General features: G+C 34.7%; 1 protein-coding gene across 4 annotated transcripts; it reads left to right on the forward strand.

Moving 5' to 3' along the window:
• The first annotated feature begins 11,891 nt into the window (after positions 1–11,891).
• LOC107862466 (5-formyltetrahydrofolate cyclo-ligase, mitochondrial) lies at positions 11,892–16,621 on the forward strand. 4 transcript variants are annotated; one of them, XM_016708060.2, is made up of 7 exons: positions 11,892–12,195; positions 12,989–13,128; positions 14,199–14,349; positions 15,530–15,571; positions 15,690–15,735; positions 15,972–16,042; positions 16,126–16,621. In XM_016708060.2, exons 1-7 carry the CDS (start codon positions 11,928–11,930, stop codon positions 16,260–16,262), a joined length of 855 nt encoding a protein of 284 aa, XP_016563546.1. In that variant the 5' UTR covers positions 11,892–11,927; the 3' UTR covers positions 16,263–16,621. The 4 variants fall into 4 exon arrangements, with proteins under 4 accessions (XP_016563546.1, XP_047265711.1, XP_016563545.1 ...); XM_016708059.2 differs by having other exon boundaries at positions 11,915–12,195; positions 14,190–14,349; XM_047409755.1 differs by lacking the exon at positions 15,530–15,571.
• Positions 16,622–18,624: the final 2,003 nt, after the last annotated feature.

Genomic DNA, 18,624 nt, shown 5'->3' on the forward strand with positions numbered 1-18,624 from the left:
ACAGAAATGGCGACTCTGCTGGGGAATTTTAACTAAGTTCTGACCAAATGTTTGATTTCGTCTTTTGATTAACTGTTTATGTGTTTATATATGTTTCGATTCTGTAAAGTTTAACTATCGCATCTCATGGTATATTCCTGCAATATTTAAACTGTTTTGGGATTTCGTGGATGTCCCGGCCCCTATTGTTCAGTTCCAATAATGTATTGGAAATACGAATGACTTATTAGCACGTGAGTCAAACTCAAGTTGTCTAATTGAGAACCAGCGTTCAAACCCACTCTAGACACCTAGGATAGAACAAAACCAAAATCCTATTTTAGGCTTGAGCCTAGGATGACCCAATACCCGAACGGAGTATTGGGCCTGTTAGAAAACCTGCCTTGTGTCTATTGACCCTGAGACAATTATAGACGAACCATATTTATGTGTTGAAGAAAATGTATGCCTGTCTAATTCAATCCATTATCTTTTAGGGGTCGGGAAAAGCTTGATTTGCTTACTTTCGTGAGAAGAATTGAAGCAAGTTAAGCAAGAAATTGATCTATTTGGGAGGTTGCATCTAAGGCATAGTTTGAACGTCATTGGATGTCACCAATATAAGAAATGGACGAAGCTAAGAAGGCGAAGGCTGATAGAAGAAGCATTAAGTAATTAGTATCCCCTGCGTGGGATATTATTCCCTTTCCCTAAAGATTGTATCCCTTTTGTGCAACTTTTGTAGACATTTATGTCATTTATGTATACCTATGAAGGTTTTTGGGGATAATGGATTGACTTTAAGAAGGCGTATATTTTCTTCAAAATTCGTTAGGCCTAAACCCTTGGCTCAAATGAGTCACCTAATTAGGATGCACGTTTATCACAATATGCTTGTATAATATAACTGTTTATGTGTTTATACGTGTTGTGTTGATTCGAATCAAAGGCGAACTGATCCAATCCCATTTTTCATAGAACATCTCTAGGCAGAAATATATCCTACTATACAAAAGTCCGACCAAAAGTACTCCAAGTCTCCCAAGTTTCTTAGAAAAGTCCTTAGTCATTCTTAAAACTTCCAAAATGATCGCTACCATTTTTGGAAAGTTGACTTTAGAATCAGAAAATGCCATTATAACTTTGAACTACGTAGGGCCTGATTTCTCTTCTGTGAGATACGTAGGCAGCCTTTTAGCCCGGCCTATATCTCCAAAAGCTCTGTTGTCCTCTATTTTCTTGAAGGAAGAAGAAGAGTTGAACCTTCCCGACAAATTCCACTTATCCATATCATTGAGCTAAATCCCATTCATTGAAATCCTCGAGTCATCATTACTTCATGGATTAATTCGCATGAGATGAGAAACAATGCTACGTGTTTACTTCCTACCTTATCATCTTGCTTTACTTATTACTAACGGAATCTAACACGTCAATGTTTGAGTTGTTTTTACTTTGCAGGTAATAGAAACTACTCTGTGTTGGCACAAAATGACCCTACTTCACCAGATCAAAATGAATAAAAGATCTCCTTCTTAACTATAGCTTTGTTACAGGAAAAGAAAATGACTAGTAGTAAAACTGAACTATACCAATCATTTTTCAACCCTGTAAGTGATAGTATCGAGGATGGAATAAGAAAAATGTGAGGGAAGAATTTTCCAAGACAACCAGGATAATAGAAGATTAATTGGAGAAAACATTGTTGAATTGGATCTCCACACCACTCATGACTCATCGCCCGTCGTATAACAGTAACTTAAAACCTGCCATTGTTATACCATGTTAAGAAACAAAATAATGGTAGCCCTATAACAGTCAACAGAAGAGTCAAAGAGTTCGAGAATCAAAGAAGCCTAATCTAGAGGAAACTGAGGAGGTTAACTAGGAAGACGATGACTCCATTGGACATTTGATCATTTGTTCTATCAAGTCAAACACAATGCAAACGTCATGTCATCCATAGAAGTACTTATTTATATCCTAGTAAGATGGATAAGAGTATTTTAGGGCCATTATGAGAAGGTAAGAACTACGTTCGACCTGAATTCCCAAGAAAGGGATACGTAGGCGGCCTATGTCTATTTTGGTCAACCCCTTAGGATAATCTATCCTTTTCCTTTATGCATGAATTATGTGATGACTTGAATTCCTAATAAAGGGGATACGTAGGCAGCCCATGTCGGCTTCGGTCAACCTATTAATTTCTTTTGTATATCCCTAGCGTGGTTCTGAACTATGTTTGACCTGATTCCTGCTTCAACGGGATACATAGACTCCCCAACGACTCGGTCGTATAACCCTAGAAAATAGAAACTGGGGCAGAATTTTCGAGAAGGAATCTCGAAAATTCACAAGAGTAGATCGACGTCCAACAAAGAGAATGAAGATCAGCAAAGACTTCAGATCCACTCAAGTTGGTATCATCTCAAACAACTCTAAACTGGGATAGAAATTTTGAGGGAAGACCTCAAAATTTCCACCAGATGCTGGAACATATTTCAACTTCCCCCAGCACCAGAGATTAAGGCCAGGCTTTTAAAGTAGTCAGCTACGACATAGTCTAGGCAAGCTTAATTTCTTGCTATGATAGAACTACTTGAAGAAAACCTCCAACAATGATCATGAGCTTTGGAAACCATCCGTCGGATATAGTCAAAACTATGAGGAAGACGTTCGTTGAGCTAGTACATGACATGACTGACAGAGATTTTCTAAAGTTTTATAGAAGCTTTCGAAATTATTTTCCAAAAATTAAGACTATTTTCAAAAAAAATCTTACAACTCACTTATTTAGTACTTGCCTAGGTATCACTTAGGATGGAGTATCAGGATGGAAGTCCCGACATGGCGGAATGCCCAAGAGATGGCAAGCAGCAAATCAAAGATCGAAGAAGGTCAACACGAAGTAAGTTCATTCAAACTAATCATCTTTCTGTGGATGCAGGGATCAATACACGAAAGTGAGGGTCTCTTTCAAAAATTCCCAAGCAAATTGGGAGCCACAACAAAGCATTAATGCCTAAGAACGTTATTTTAGGGTAGCTCTAAAAATAGATTTAATACCCATTTATTGAGGACTTTCTGATTTGTCCATCTCAGTTCTTGAGATCATGGGCGACAAACAAAAGTGCTTTGTCTTCTTCACAAACATTGTATTTAGAAGTTTCCTAAAAATAGTCGCTAGTAAAAGTGACTTTGTGTCTACTAATCGTCTACCTTGAGTACAAGTACATGTAGAAAGCAAGGTACTGACAAATAAAGTCAGGTAAAATTACTTTAAAATTTGCCAAGAGGGCCATTGCATATCATTGCCGCAAGGGCCATTGCATATCATTGCCGCAAGGGCCATTGCATATCATTTCCGTAAGGGCCATTGCATATCATTCCCGTAAGGGCCATTACACATCACTGCCGTAAGGGCTATTGCACATCATTCCCGCAAGGGCCATCATATATCATTGCCGCAAGGGCCATTGCATATCATTGCCCAGAGGACCATCTCATACCATTGCCCAAGAAGGCTATTTATATATCTGTTGACACATGAGACAGAACGCTGGCGTTGAGGATATCATCAACATTCATATATCTGTTGACACGTGAGACACAACGCTGGCATCAAGGATATCATCAACATTCCTATATCTATTGACATGTAAGACACAACGCTGGCGTCGAGAATATCATCGAAAATATATCTGTTGACACGCAAGACACAACACTGGCGTCGAGGATATCATCATCATTCAATATCTGTTGATGTGCTAGACATAACATTGGTATCGAGGATATCATCAGCATTTAATATATCTGTTGACACGTAAGACACAACGCTGGCATCGAGGATATCATCATCATTTTATATCTGTTGACATGCAAGACATAAACGCTGGCGTCGAGGATATCTCATCATTTTATGAATCAGCATCTAAATACATCAAGAGCACATGATTTAAAGGAACGCCTTTAAGTCGCTATCTAAGGATGAATGACATATAAGATTTCCTAGAAATTAACAATTTGAGGGTCATCTATAAGTCATATTATTTGAAATAAGATAGTGTGCAAGATCACCTATGAGTTGATAACCTGTAGGTCATTCTTAAGCCACAACAACATCCAAATCGAATAGTGTGCAAGATCGCCCAAAAATCGATAGTTCAAAGGTTATTCGTAAGTCGCAACTAAATATTTACCGGAGAATATACAAGATTATCAAATTGATACGTCCAAGGATTCTCTATAAGCAGTGTCATATCCAAGATCGATTATGTACAGGATTACCCAAAGACTAACAATCTGAGAGATTATCTATAAGTCATATTGTATCCAAGGTCGGATGATATGCAGGAACACCTGAAATCTAGCGATTGGAGGGATATATGTAAGTCATCTCTTATCCAAAGTTGGATAATGTGCAATATTACCTAAAAGCTAATAATTCAAAAGATATCTATAAGTCGCCTCATATCCAACGTCAAATAGTACGCAAGATTATCTAAAGATTGACAATTAAAGGAAAATTTATAAATCGTTCATCGGCTATAACCGGAGAGGTTATCATTTCACATTCAATAAGTGATATAGGTAACCAAAAGGGTTGCCACACCAGCACAAGATTACACGGTTGTAGGGACCGTTCTGCATAAAGTATCGCCGGTGTCCAAAAGGGCCACCCCACTTTGAAGACATATCCAATCAACAAATGTCATAATTATACAACAACTAAGAGGGTTGTTGTGTTTGTTATCGCCGGTTATTTCATTCCAAACAGGTACAGAAAGAGATGACTCCGCTTTTCAGGCCACAACTTATGTGGAGATATGGTAAAAGACTACATACCTCTTTCATAAATTATGTTTAGCACTAACACTTTTTGCTTGAAGCATTTTCAAGAGCATCCGAGAGGATGAAAATCTCAAATCAAAACCACAGATGCAGACGACTTCAGATAGGACCCAGCACAACGTGGAACTCTTTCTTAGCAGTAAAACGGGACATAGTCTAAAGAGGGACGTCAAACTCTTTGGATGCGAGCTAAAGGATGATCACCACCACCATCCAACTGCACCCCTATTAGAAGGCATGTGGGTATTTCAGGGTATTCTGTTTTCAGCTTCACCTTCGGGATATTTCTAAACTCGTGCCAAGGGTAACCTTCTCTTTCTTTCAAATTCGGGTGACAACACACTTAGAGTTTGAAAATTATGCCCAAGTAAATTCTTACCTATGGATGTGAAGAGCTCCACGTTCATGGTAAAGAGGTTACAAGTCTCTTTTCCGTAATTCGATCAACTTGTCACTCATCTTAAGCCAAAGATCGTCTGAAATAAAAGACTATCTTTTCTACCGATTGAGTCAAACTACAAGCAGTCTGATTCCCTGAGTCCTGGGGATATGTAGGCTGGGATCTATGTAGAAAACTCGACTGCATTCCAACCTCCCCCAAATCCCTTTATTCCTCAGCTTCTCGGTTTAACCAAAAACTCCAAAACCATGATTGTTGGTGAATTTTCTTGAAAATCATGCTTAAAATCAAGCTTTATGAACTACAAGTGGCCTGAATTCTCATGAAACCCGAGATGTGTAGGAAACCTGATACCGAGGTTCGGCCATAACTCCATGAAACTCGTGTGAAAGTCAACTTCTTCCAGATACGAATTTATGGTCGGACAAAATTAGGAACGTCAACCTCCCTTTGCCCAGGATTACTTGCATCCATCCTAGTCAAAGGGAGAGGGCAATTGTTGACACCTAATTTTTTCCCTCCACAACTACGTTTAATCTCGAGTTTCTTCGATTTTTAAATAAAATCACAATAATTATTTTTTCCAAATAAATGCATTTTAAAATAGGTATTTGGGCTAAATTTGTCATTTAAGTGATAATTATATATTTTTGTATTTGCATATACGAGATTGTATAAATGAATATTTTTATCAAAATTGGACTTTAAATTAAGGATTATTTGGAAAATAAATTTAAATAATTAAATCTTGATTTAAATATAATTTATTCTTACAAATAATTTATTTGGAGAAATACTTGTTTGGTTTTATTAAACCAAGAAGCTCGGGATTGAACACGGGATTAATTTGTATCTAATTTCAATTGAATTTAATCAATCTATTTAAATTTGAACCTTAATTGAAATTAATTCGGCCATAATTTCAATGCAATTAGTCGATTGAGTTTTATTAGGCTAAATTTTAAATGAAATTGCCTAAAGTCTATTTCTTTTTGTCTATTTAATAAATAGCCAAAATAGCCTAACCTATCCATATCCTAATTTAATTGTATTTTAAACTAATCCCCAATTTTCCAAGCCCAACACAATAACTGCCCCATCCCACCATCAATTTACCTTGACCCGGCCCATTCCCATATATACTTCCCCTTCAGCAATCAACAAACAGACGACAACAGCACCAATACGCCACAACATCGTACAAGCATCAGCAAAAATGATGATATCGATTTCCATTGAACAATAATTTCAACCGAACCAAACCCGTTTAGAGAAGACCCAAACTGACCCGACCTTCTCCATGCGCGTCACGTGCTTCTTGCGCGGTGGTGTACCATGGGAAGTCCGAGAATCCTCTAGAAGATATATAGGTGTCTCCTCAACGGATCAATTTTGCAAATCTCGGTAACAATGGTACTATTTCATACATTCTTGGAAATTTTTGATTGGTTCATGAGGGAATTTCGTTTCCTCATTTCTTATTGGCGGATTATTGTTGGGAAGATTCCAAATTTAGTACCAATCCTAAAAGGGAAATCCTATCCAGAGCCCGAAAAATTCAAAATTTTCTCATTTGTAAATTCTTAAAATACCCTCACTTCATTTCTATATAAAGAGCTCACTGTTGAGCTTGAGGGGGACTTTTTTTTAGGGGTGGGTTTGAAAATCTCGGAGGAAATCTTGGAGCTCAAAAATTGGGGGATTTTTATTTTGGGGGTTACTGTTTTAAAATCTAGGTTTGAACTTTTGGGTTGGAAAATCGAGTTCTTTTTTTAGGGTTCGAAAATTGGGGAACATCCAATCCTTTTTGCAGAATTTTTTCTTTTCCATCCGTTCATCAGCTAAAACTTGAGTTTTGAGTTGAAGACATTTTTCGGTGAGGGTGATTTCGACAACAGTTCGTTGTTCTGTTTTGCTGCCACGAAACAGGTAACATTCCATCTTGTCTAATTTTCGATTATTTCTGCTTCATCTCAAATTCCTGAAGTCGTAAGCCTTTAGCTATAGGATGTGCTGGTGTGTTTAAACCCCTGAAATTATAAGTTTTTAGTAATAGGGTGTGCTGGTTCGTTTGAACTTCTGAAATTTTAAGCTTTAGCGACATGGTATGCTGGTTGTCTAATTTTTTGAAGTTGTAAGCTTTTGCGATATCCTAGTGTGCTGGGACTGCTTGTTGTAGAAGCCTTAGAAGGCTATAGGATTCTTGTTTGAAGTGTTTTTATGAAGAAATCATTTTCATTAGCTTGTTTCATTTTTTTTATGATGTTCAATTTGCTAGTCGTTTTGCGAGGACTGCTCTGTAAGTTTATCTAACATGTTTCCTATGCGCATCATGTTTCATTCGATAATTTGTACCCTTTTTACATACATATGTGATCGTCATGCCTGATTCGAATATTGGCGTAAGTTGAGATAGTCAAAAAGAAAAGAAAAAAAAAGTATGAACATATGCAGTACTTGTATGCATGAAAGGACCTAATAGGTCATCAACTTAATTTGAAAATATATTGTGCATTTTGTTAATCGTATTCATTTTCTCAGATTAATTTATTCCCGTGATTTGTTTAATCTCCTATACTTTAAAAATTCCAATAATCACCCCTGTAATGGTTGACCTTTCTTCTTGTTTTATTTATTTTTTATTTTTTATTTTTTTTATTTTTCTACAAGGATTGTTCTTGATATTATAATTTCTAAAAGGGTATTAGTAGTACTTATTTGCTTTCTTTTTTTTACTTAGGTCGTCTGGTGTTACTAAAAGCTGTCTAAACATATGTTGTACATAGTTGTTATTGTGGATTGGTTTGTTAATTAATAGCTTAGTGGTTTCGCTATACTAGAATTAATCTTGATGAGATACATAGTAGCTTCGCATTGCAGTAATTTCTGCGTGTTTGCCTTCCCCATTAATTTAAGTTGCATGTCCTCTTTGTCTTTTTTTCTTTATAGGATGTCCTCCAGTATATGAAAAGCAAGATTTATTTGGGTCATTTCACATGGATTATGATGCAAACTTTACCAAGGAAGTATCATATTTGCTTAAGATTGCTTTCTTAAAAGTGTCAACTTGTTTGAAGAAATTAACCATGAATTAATGTTCTTCTCATTTCTTTCATGCTTGGGTTGGTCGTGTATTGATTGCTTTTGGTTCTCCTATTTCGGTGGATCGTGTGTTGACTCACTATTCTCCCCTTTTATTTTGTTGATCATATACTAATGTACTTTATTTTTTCTTGCTTTGCATGAACCCACTTGAGAGTCCAAACGGACTCTTTCTCTTGCATTTCACAATGGGCCATTAAGGCCCATCCTTTAGAAGACTTTGAAAAATGAATTGCATGGCATACGGATACGAGGAGGCGAAAGAGAAAATGGGTTAAAGTCCCATATTCGAAGCGGCCAAGAGACTTAAAAGTCTCGGTTTTTCCATTTTATTTGTTCATTTTATCACTTTTCATTGTTGTCTTTATTTATTTAGTTATTTATGTTTTATTCGTTTATTTGGGCCACGAAGCCAAAGTTGTATTTAATACAGGTAGAGCAAGATTCGAGCCAAAGGCTCGAGAATTAGACTAAGACAGGTGAAATGGGTTGAAAAACCCAAATAGCTTAGGACAGGATCAACGGTTTGGGCTTAGAAGCCTGAATCACTTCTCCTCCCCTTTTCCCTTTTCCTTTTTGCTTACTTGTTTACGTGCTTCTTTGCGAACCTAATTAAATCCCTAACTAAGTCGCTAAAAACTGATTTTGCAAAAACATTTTCCTTAATCAACTATTTTTCAACAAATTGATTTTTCGAAGTTAATCAAAAGACGATTTTCAAACAGTTTGGATAACCGCAAGTTAGCGGACGTTTTAGGTGCCTAACACCTTCCTAAAACGTTAATAGGAACCGCTTATCTAGAATCTCTAACTTAAAACGATTTTCCTATTTTGAATCGTCTAAGTACATTACAAAGATTTCTTAATTCCTTTTCAAAATTAAGTGGCGACTCTTCTCTCAAAAGTCAAAATTTCCGCAAAACAATTACAATCAAGAAGAAACAAATAAGTCGTTAGATGGAAATTAAAATAGACAATATGATATTCAATCCACAATCTTCATGTTCAACCATAACCCTATAAATAAAAATATTTAGCTACTCATGAATCTCTTTGAAAGAAGATATTTCATGAATTTACAAGAAAATAATAAAAATAAAATAAAGAAAATAAATCTAGACCTTGTTCTTAAGCTTTGCCATAGACTTTGGCTTTCTCAAATAAGTAGTATCCCATAAAAATGTGTCGATGGGGTATTTATAGAGTTTAGAAGCTCTTGAAACTTTAAAAGCCAATCCAAATCAAGTTAGGAGAAGTCCCTTCTTGTGCCTCTACCAAAAAGAAAGGTAGTGGAGAAGGGAGTAACTATTTTTCATAGCCGTGATGATTATTGAGCCACTTACCCAAAGAAAGGAGTGGCACAAGGCTCTCTAAATTTCTATACAGAGTGTCAAACTCATGCCACTAGCCTAAAGCAAGGGGGTGACATCAATCCAATTGACCATTTTCCCACTTGTTTTGCAATGGTTTGTGATGCCAATCCTTCCTTAGTTTCTTTTGATTCCTTATTGCTATTTTCCTTCTTGTTTAAGCTCCAAAAACCTTAAGATATTTCTATATAAATAAAACACCAAATAGAAGTATAATTCACATCATCTAAGCTTAAGACGATACTAAAAAAAGAACAAATATGAGGCAAATGATCGTATAAACGCGTGACTTTTAGCCTCACATCACATATACTTGTTTATATACAAATACAAATAATGCAGTTGTATATACTCACTGTAGAAGCATCTAAATATAATGATACATTTGTATCAAATTGCATATTTATATTTATATTTATATATGTCAGGCTCAAACAAATATAAGGATGCATTTGTACTTGTTAGTCATATAAATAACTACATATTATTGTATTCATAATACAATTGGTCTAATATTGTACATAATACAATTGGTTGTGTCTATATATATGTAATAACCCTTTGATTTTGGTATATTTTGACCATTTTACGCCTTTCAATAGTTGCTTTATGATAATTTGTGGTCTGCGGGTGTGGGTGTCATAGTTTTCTAGGTGGTTGGTTGAGTATTAAGTGAGTTTTTTTATTTTGGAGGGTTCAAAAGTGGTATGGTTAACTCCGAACAACATTTGGTGTTAACGAGGTCGTATAGGAATTCTATCAATTATATTAGATCTAGAATATGGTTTTTGGGTTCGTAGGACCTTTGTTTCAGATTATGAGGTGTTTTAGATGGATTTCAAGTAGTTAGTTGAAAAGTTCAAAAGTGTAAGGCATATGGTATACTTTGGTTAATATTCATTGAAGACGACCTCATTTTGGTGATTTGATAATTTCATTTCGTCGAAAATATCAGTTTAAGTCAAGTAATATAGTTGGTTATTATTTATTGGGTTTTAGGTGATTTTTGAGGGGCCTGTAACACCCCACAAGTTTTGCCATATTCATGTGGCTTGTCATGCATTTTGAGTAAAATCAAGTCACTAGACCTTTAAATCCTTGGGAGAAACATTTGGAATGAATTTTGGCATTTAAATAAGAGTTTTAGGTGTGATAAATGGTTGGTGAATCATGATGGGAAGACGGGGTTGGGCTCCATGCCAGAACTATCACCGAATTCCAGATAGTGGGCGTACCAAACCTCATTCATGCTGGAGAACATGGCATACCTGAACTATCTCGCGACGAGCCTTGACTTATGAGGTTGGAGCCATGCGATGGCCTCGCAGTGTCCCTTGATCTTGTGCGACCTTTTAACTTCCCATAAAGCATATATTTTTTGATGTATCAATCCATTTCTCATTTCTTTTCCCTAATACTTCAAAGAAAACGAGTCCTTCAAGCAATTTTAGGGATGTCAATAAAGGGTTTTCTCAAGCTCTATTTCAAGATTAGTTCTTCTTCTCCAAGGGATGTAAGACTGCTACTTCTTGTATGTGTTATGCCAAAAATCTTGATTGTGATTACACCTATAATACTTACCGTGATAGATAAGTCAAACCCTTCACATACACTAAAAACAGACGAGTTAAGAAGCAAAAGGAACAAAAATAATACTAAAATCAAGTAGTCTCGTAAAATAACAGATAAAGGTGAATGCGAATATTACCAACAATTGAAGGTCTAGTGTGTAATAACTTAAACAAAAATTATTGATTTATGTAATTTTTAGAAAATATATTTATCAACTTTGTGATTAGAAAAACAATACATTTATGTTTATTGAATTAAAAAAATTTAAAACTGATTATTAATTCTATTTTTGAGATATTATGAAAAGTGTAAAACTAAAATTTAGTTAGTTCTTAAATTCCAAATACAATTTCATCCGACCACTGATTTTTAAATAAAATGATTTTCCTTTTTTTTTAAATAAAAAAGAATAACCTACTTTGACTTGACACAAAATTTAACAAAATAAAGAATATTTTTAAATTTTATGGCCTTAAATTAAAATTATGTCAGATGTATTAAAATGCTCTTTAATCTTGTGCTCTTAAACATGTTATATGAAAAATTGAAACTAAAATATTATTGAAAAAGGAAAATGATTTTTTTTTTAAAAACAAACTAAAAAAAGTATTTTAAACAAATTAAAAAGAAAAGTTGGGGAGTAAATAATTCTCATGAATAAACAAGTCCTAATTAGTCCAACGATGACCATTTCTTCAGCTACTGCATTGGCACTCTCCTTCACCAACCGCTTCTCCCTCACCGGCTCCGCTTTCCTCCGCCGTCAAACCTCACCGTCTTCCGCCATGAGCATCGCCGGTGAACAAAACTACAGTTCGGAGGCTGCTCATTTGGATTCAATCTTCAAGCAGAAAAAGGCCCTCCGTTCCGTTGTTAAAAGAGATCTCAAATCTATGGATCCCACTCTTAGATCTCAACAAGGTAGTAGTGGTATTTTTGAAGTTCGAAATTCAAATAACTCTATATTTGATCCAATTTTTTCATATATATCCTCCATTTACTTTTACTAGTCACTGGTCAACTGTTTGCTATGTGAAAGTTAATTTGATTAAACTTGAAAGCTAACTTGAAGTAAATTAAGTTAATACTTTAAATTTTAAGTTTAGATGTTGGCAAATTATTTGAAAAATGTTGCTAAGTTGCCATCTTTTTATATTAATATGATGAAAATTTATATTTTAAAATGTTGGTTAAAGTTCATGCAGTTCGACTCTCCATAAGCGGAATGTGCAAGTAAAAGTGAATAGAGTATCTTTTAAATATTTTGAATCTTAATTATTATGTACTTTCTATAGTGTTCAAATACTCATAAATTTTATTTCAAAAATATTGAAGACTTAATGTCCAAATTCACGGTCAAAGTTAAACTATTTGGCCCTCGGGAAGTGAAAAGTGTCACCTAATTTGGGACAGAGGGAACATTGTTTTTCCGTATACATGCACGATGTTGTGGGAAGGGGAGCCTTGGAGTAACTGGTAAAGTTACTGCCATGTGACCAGGAGGTCACGGGTTCAAGCCTTGGAAACAGCTGGCTGAAATGCAAGGTAAGGCTGCGTACGATACACCCTTGTGGTGGGGCCCTTCCTCGGACACCGTGTATAGAGGTAGCTTTAATGCACCGGGATGCCCTTTATGCACGATGTTGTAGAAATTGATTTATTTGTCTTCGTTTTGAATGTGTATTGATACTTTGATTTCTATGAGATTGATTAGATGAAGCAATACAAAAGATTGTGTTGGGGGCTCCATGGTTTAAGGCTTGCAAGGGATTGTGTGCTTACATTAGCTGTAGTGCTTTGCGAGAAGTAGATACAACCCAAATACTGTCTCATATTCTTGGAGGTCATCCAGAGGTGTGTTTCTAATCCATCAAAATGTTTCATTCTTTAGAGTTGCAATAGCTGTGTGAGCATGAGAAATGTCATTTGAAAATGTGGGATTTAAGGCACAATGGAAGAAAAAAATCCATATAGGTGATAGCCACTAGTTGAAGATAGATTTTGGACTTCTTATGAAACTTCTTTTTTAAAAGAAATTTATTAACACCCTATCTATAGTGAGGGGCCTTTTCAATTAAAGCTGCCACTTGATTTCGGACAGTCAAATAGAAAGACTTTTTGTTAGCTCTTTGTGCCTCCTTGGCTTCTCAAACTGAACTAAGACTATCCAGCTAGAGTATAGCTGGAAGGAGCCTTTTTTGTATTGAAAGTGATTTCAAATAGTAATCCATTGTGTCGGTAATAAGATTTTGAGTATATGAACGATTCAAGCTCCTTATAGAAGGCAGTTCAGCGTGATAACTCAATAAGATGTATTGACAGAACAATGCCACTCTTTCAAAGGTGGGATCAATCCCAAGTATATACTTTTTAAATGTATTTTCACTTTTATTTAGTAAGGTGATAATATGATATGAGCTTAATGAAGAAATAAGGATTCATATAGCTGATCCCAACTTGTTTGGGACTGAGGTGTACCGCATAGTTGTTATTGTTGTTCCTGTGGGGGTGGAAGATGGTAGGTTTTCTGTCTCAATCTTTAGTTTATAACAATTTTGAGGCTCATGGCTTCTGGAATTTCTGACACAAACTGGTTTGGGATTGAGTCGTGGCTGACTGATTAATTGATATATATGCTATGCTATATGTTGGATACAATAGTAGTTCCTACACATTTTAAGCACTAATTAAGAACTACCTATGAGAAGACTAGGTCGCTTTAAACCTATTAAGGTGATTCAACGACAGTTGCTTTGTGCTTCTTTCTACTATCATTTGGAAAGGCTATTTTTCTTTGTTAAGCACTAGGCGACAGCGTTGTTACAATTCTCAGCATTGTTCTCCGCATTTTTTGGTGTTTCGCTTGTTATAGACTTTAGTTCTTGTTCTCATTTCCCATTATCAAATAAGATTAGGATTTGCAGATGCGAAAGAAGCTTTTTGTTCCAAGAGTGGAGGATAGAAACAGAAACATGAGAATGCTTAACATCTCAAGTACTGAGGATTTGATTGCGAATTCAATGGACATTCTGGAACCAGCTCCATTAGATGCTGATGGAAATGAACGCGAGGATGGTACATTTACTTTTCCTTTGTAACAGTACTTATTACTTTTCTTCTTACTGCTGTAACTATTTTGACTGCAGCAACAATAGGTAGATGCACATAATCGACTAGTTTTAATTCAACTTTGACAAAGTTACAATTGATTTAACTTTCAATAAGTTTAAATTGAGGAAGAATTTCATTCTATGTCTCAAAGTAGTTTTTTAAAGTGGAAATCTGTGTCATTTCAGAAACCCTCATGGTAGTTACTACGTTAGGATAATCCTTGCTTTATGTTTTAATAACTTTGCTAAAGTGCACATCTTTAATAAGGTATCTGGAACGCCTCATATTACATTTAGTTTTCTGTTTCTTGTTCAAATGAAACTTTTTTCTGTTTGTTCTCATTTCCATTGTTACAATTACGTAGTAGTTGCTAGAGGCTCCCTCGGGAAGCTATGCCCCATCCTTTTAAGTAATAAATGCCAGTCAAACTAGTTAATTTTCTAGAGCTAACAGGATATGTTGTCAACACACTTTCCACTCTCCAAACTCATGATTTTCTGACAAACTTTTTGGCAGAAAACATATTCAATGTATAGTCTAGATATACACTTTGGGCGTGCCTCAGCACGACTAGAGCAATTGTCTACCACAGGAAACACATTATAATAAAGGTGAAGCACTAAAGAATTTGGGCTGCTTTGATTGAGGAAGTCTCAAAGATTATAATACGCCTGATACAAATGGAAAGGAGCATAAAAGGTTTTTAGGTTCATTTGTATAAGCTGAAAAAGAGCGTAATATATCTTTAGGTTCATGTTTATAAGAAGAACTTTTGGCATCTGTAAAACTGATACCTTTTCCTGGTGTGCTTTTGTATTGTACAACTTTTGGCATCTGTAAAACTGATACCTTTTCCTAGTGTACTTTTGTATTGTACTGTTGTTGTTGAAATAAGTGTCACATTTTCCACTTATCGAACAAGCAGGAGGAAAAAGGAGAAAAAGAGCATCTGCTGTTCTTTGAGACCTACTTCATTAAAATATTAACCAAGTAATGGATACATTTCCTGGGTTATGTTTGGATTTACAGTACATATCTCGGACGTGTTTGTTGGTACATATATTTATTTTTTCTTTCAAAGGTGAAAATTGAAGCAGGATTGTGGACTTAATGCTAATAACTGAATGACTTTTTGTTGTTGCAGTCTTGTTCGCAAATGAGCCAGTTGATTTGTTACTTTTACCTGGTGAGTATGTTAATGTTTGTCATTAACTTGTGAAACTCTATATGATTGAAAGCTTGAAATAACAGGTAAATGTATTGCTTTGGAAATTATATATTTACTCTCTCTCTCTCTCATGAAGGACTTGCATTTGACAAAGCTGGAAGACGGTTGGGCCGTGGTGGAGGGTAGGTTTATCCCTTTGTCTCTTTATTCTTCTTCTGCATAAGTAACAGCTTTGATTAAGACAACATAAAGAAAAAATACAAGAAAGGAAGGAGAAGAGTAACCTGTTAAAGAGAAAAGGAACAACAAAATAAGAGGCAGATTAGTTACATGGTTTTCCATTTCAGTTTTCAATGCATTTTTACATGTTGGTCCACTTTTCGATGACCCTTTGTTTTTCATTGTTTCACAAAAATAGTTACTACGACACGTTTTTATCAAGATATCAAGAGCTTGCTGAGAAACGGAATTGGAAGCAACCTCTCAAAAGTATGTCTCTGAGTCTGCTTCTTTCCCGGATCACATGCAACAAATTTTGCTTTTCTATATTAACTTTTCACTCTTGTTTGCAGTTGCACTTTCTTACTCGGTTCAGATAGTGGACGACGGTACTATACCACTAACTCCAAATGACATTCTTGTGGACGCACTTGTATCACCTTCCGGTGTGATTCCTATTAGTCCAGCTGCACTGGAGATATGCCGTTGAAGACAATGCTCTTATATAAGTACACAAGCCTCAGGAACGTTACCATTGCAGCAGCATCAGAGAGATTGGGATGGCATCTAGAGTCATGAGCAAAGATAAAGGCTTGTTCTGTTTTCTTGAGAAATAGCATCTGGAGAAAGAGGTTACTTTGGTGAAAGAATATGTCTTTGTATGTTTGGTAGCATGTGTGTCAATTGAGTTGAACCCTTCATTTGTTGCGATATCTTTAGAATTGAATTGTGGATGGAAAAATACTTACTCGCACCTGGCATTTACGACAAATCATCAATTTTTTTGATAAAGGTTTATGTGCAAGACACATTGATTCGTGTATTCATGGGGGGTGAGTTATTTTCTTACATCTTGATCAGAGTTCTTCAATTTATTGTATTCTACTCACATTTTGGTGGACAAAGTAGTAAGTAAACATATCAGTTTCTTCCTAAAATCCTTCGTTTTCCTTGTTAAATGGGAAACATTTGAAATACGTGTCACATTAGAGGCAATATCAATAGTTGGACGTGGTTAAAAATCTTACTCAGATCATACTCAAATACTATGAAGCACCAAAGAAACGATAATATTTTCAATAACGTTATTGTTAATTCAACGTTAAAAAATCATGAATTAACTTGAATGCTATCTAGCACTAGAGTTGAAAAAACGAAGTTCATCTAGTTCCAAAACAGTAGCACTATATTTTAGTATCCTTGCATCTTTTATTTTTAATATGAGTAACCAAACAATTGACTAAATCCATGCATCCTTTCGTTCGACTTATTACTGTATTATTTAATCTCCTGCGTGATTATCTACCTAATGGAGTTGCTACTCTTCAAAATTTCACTATATCATTGTGGTATAGTCAATGAAATTAAATAGATTTTCCAAGGTACTCTTGACGATTGTTATACATGCAGCATGTGGTATTCTAATTACGTTATAGAAAAGTAATACCAACGAACATGGACGTAATCTTCCCAACAATAATTGATACATATATAAATTTATTTAGTTATTCATACATATTTATTCTTTTAATGGTGATTCATATAAATGATAAATATGGTATCATTATATGAGTATTATGGTGATTTATACGATAGATATATTTTGTATGACGTTAATGGATGATACATATGATATTAAAGGGTGATACATATTGTATTATGGTGATTCATATGGTAGATATGATTATTTATTTCACTTATTGGGAAATTCATATGATATTAATGAGTGATATATATGGTATTATAATGATTCACATTGTAGATACAATTATTTATTTCAATTATTGGGTGATTCATATATATAGTATTATGGGGATTCATATGGTAGATACAATTATTTATTTCAATTATTGGTTGATTCATATGTTATTAATGAAAGGTAATAGTGTAGTCAGTGTAGGAAACAAAAGTAATAATATTTTTTTAAAAAAGGACTAAAAGCAGAATTGAAACATAATTAAAATTAAATCTACAAAAAAACAGACTAAAGATGAAATTAAAGACGAAAAAGACCAAAAAAATATATCTTTCATAATTAAAGACAAAAAAAAAAAAGAAACACATTTAAAACACCTAAATTAAATCTAAAAAAAAGAGATAAATTCGATATCTTTCCTTAATAAAAGAATACAATAAATAAAAGAGAATCTATTATTTCCTTAAATAAATATCTTGTTAGTTTCAAATGTATCACTTTTTTTATATGTATCACCATTTCAAAAAAACGAGATAAAATGTAATTAACAATTAATCAAAATTTTATGTAATATTACTTAAAGATTCAGGATTTATATAAGTTATCCTAGAATTTTCGATACCATGTCAAGGTTATTTAAAAAAAATATCGCGCACCGGTAGGTTTAAATAAGTTAAAACAAAAGAAAAGGAAATTGGTTAGTTGAGGTGATTTTTCTTGATGTGATATTGAATATTTTCATGTTTTTCTCTGTACATTAAGGAAGAAATCCTTGTATGATAAAACTTTCTTTAGATGTATAAAATGACCTAATCAATGATGTTCATATGGGCATGAAGGTGTGCTGTTACAGATCCAAGTAGTCAACATTCCTATCTATTTCAGTACAATTAGAGTGTAACAACTTGCTGATAAAGTATTCAATTAATAGCACTGTTAGGTAGCTCAATTGAAAGCTAAGTTGTTCGGACTGCACAAAAATGCTACCGTATTCATGTCAAATCCTCTTAAAATACACTAGTTTTAAAGGATCCGACACGCATCCAATAACATATTATAAGAGCACAAGCAACATAGATTGAAAGAATATAATTTTAACAACTCACATATGAAGAAAGTGACTGATGGCATGACATGATGGACTCATCAAGTGTGC

The sequence above is a fragment of the Capsicum annuum genome, chromosome 3 (genome assembly GCF_002878395.1).
Source record: "Capsicum annuum cultivar UCD-10X-F1 chromosome 3, UCD10Xv1.1, whole genome shotgun sequence".
Taxonomy (NCBI): Eukaryota; Viridiplantae; Streptophyta; class Magnoliopsida; order Solanales; family Solanaceae; genus Capsicum; species Capsicum annuum.

Bases quoted from the DNA above. Each gene is read 5' to 3' on its own strand.
- LOC107862466 (XM_016708059.2), top strand. From the start codon at position 11,928: ATGAATAAACAAGTCCTAATTAGTCCAACGATGACCATTTCTTCAGCT. The intron at 12,196-12,988 runs GTAGTAGTGGTA...GAGATTGATTAG, and splicing joins CACTCTTAGATCTCAACAAG to ATGAAGCAATACAAAAGATT. The intron at 16,043-16,125 runs GTATGTCTCTGA...TCTTGTTTGCAG, and splicing joins TTGGAAGCAACCTCTCAAAA to TTGCACTTTCTTACTCGGTT.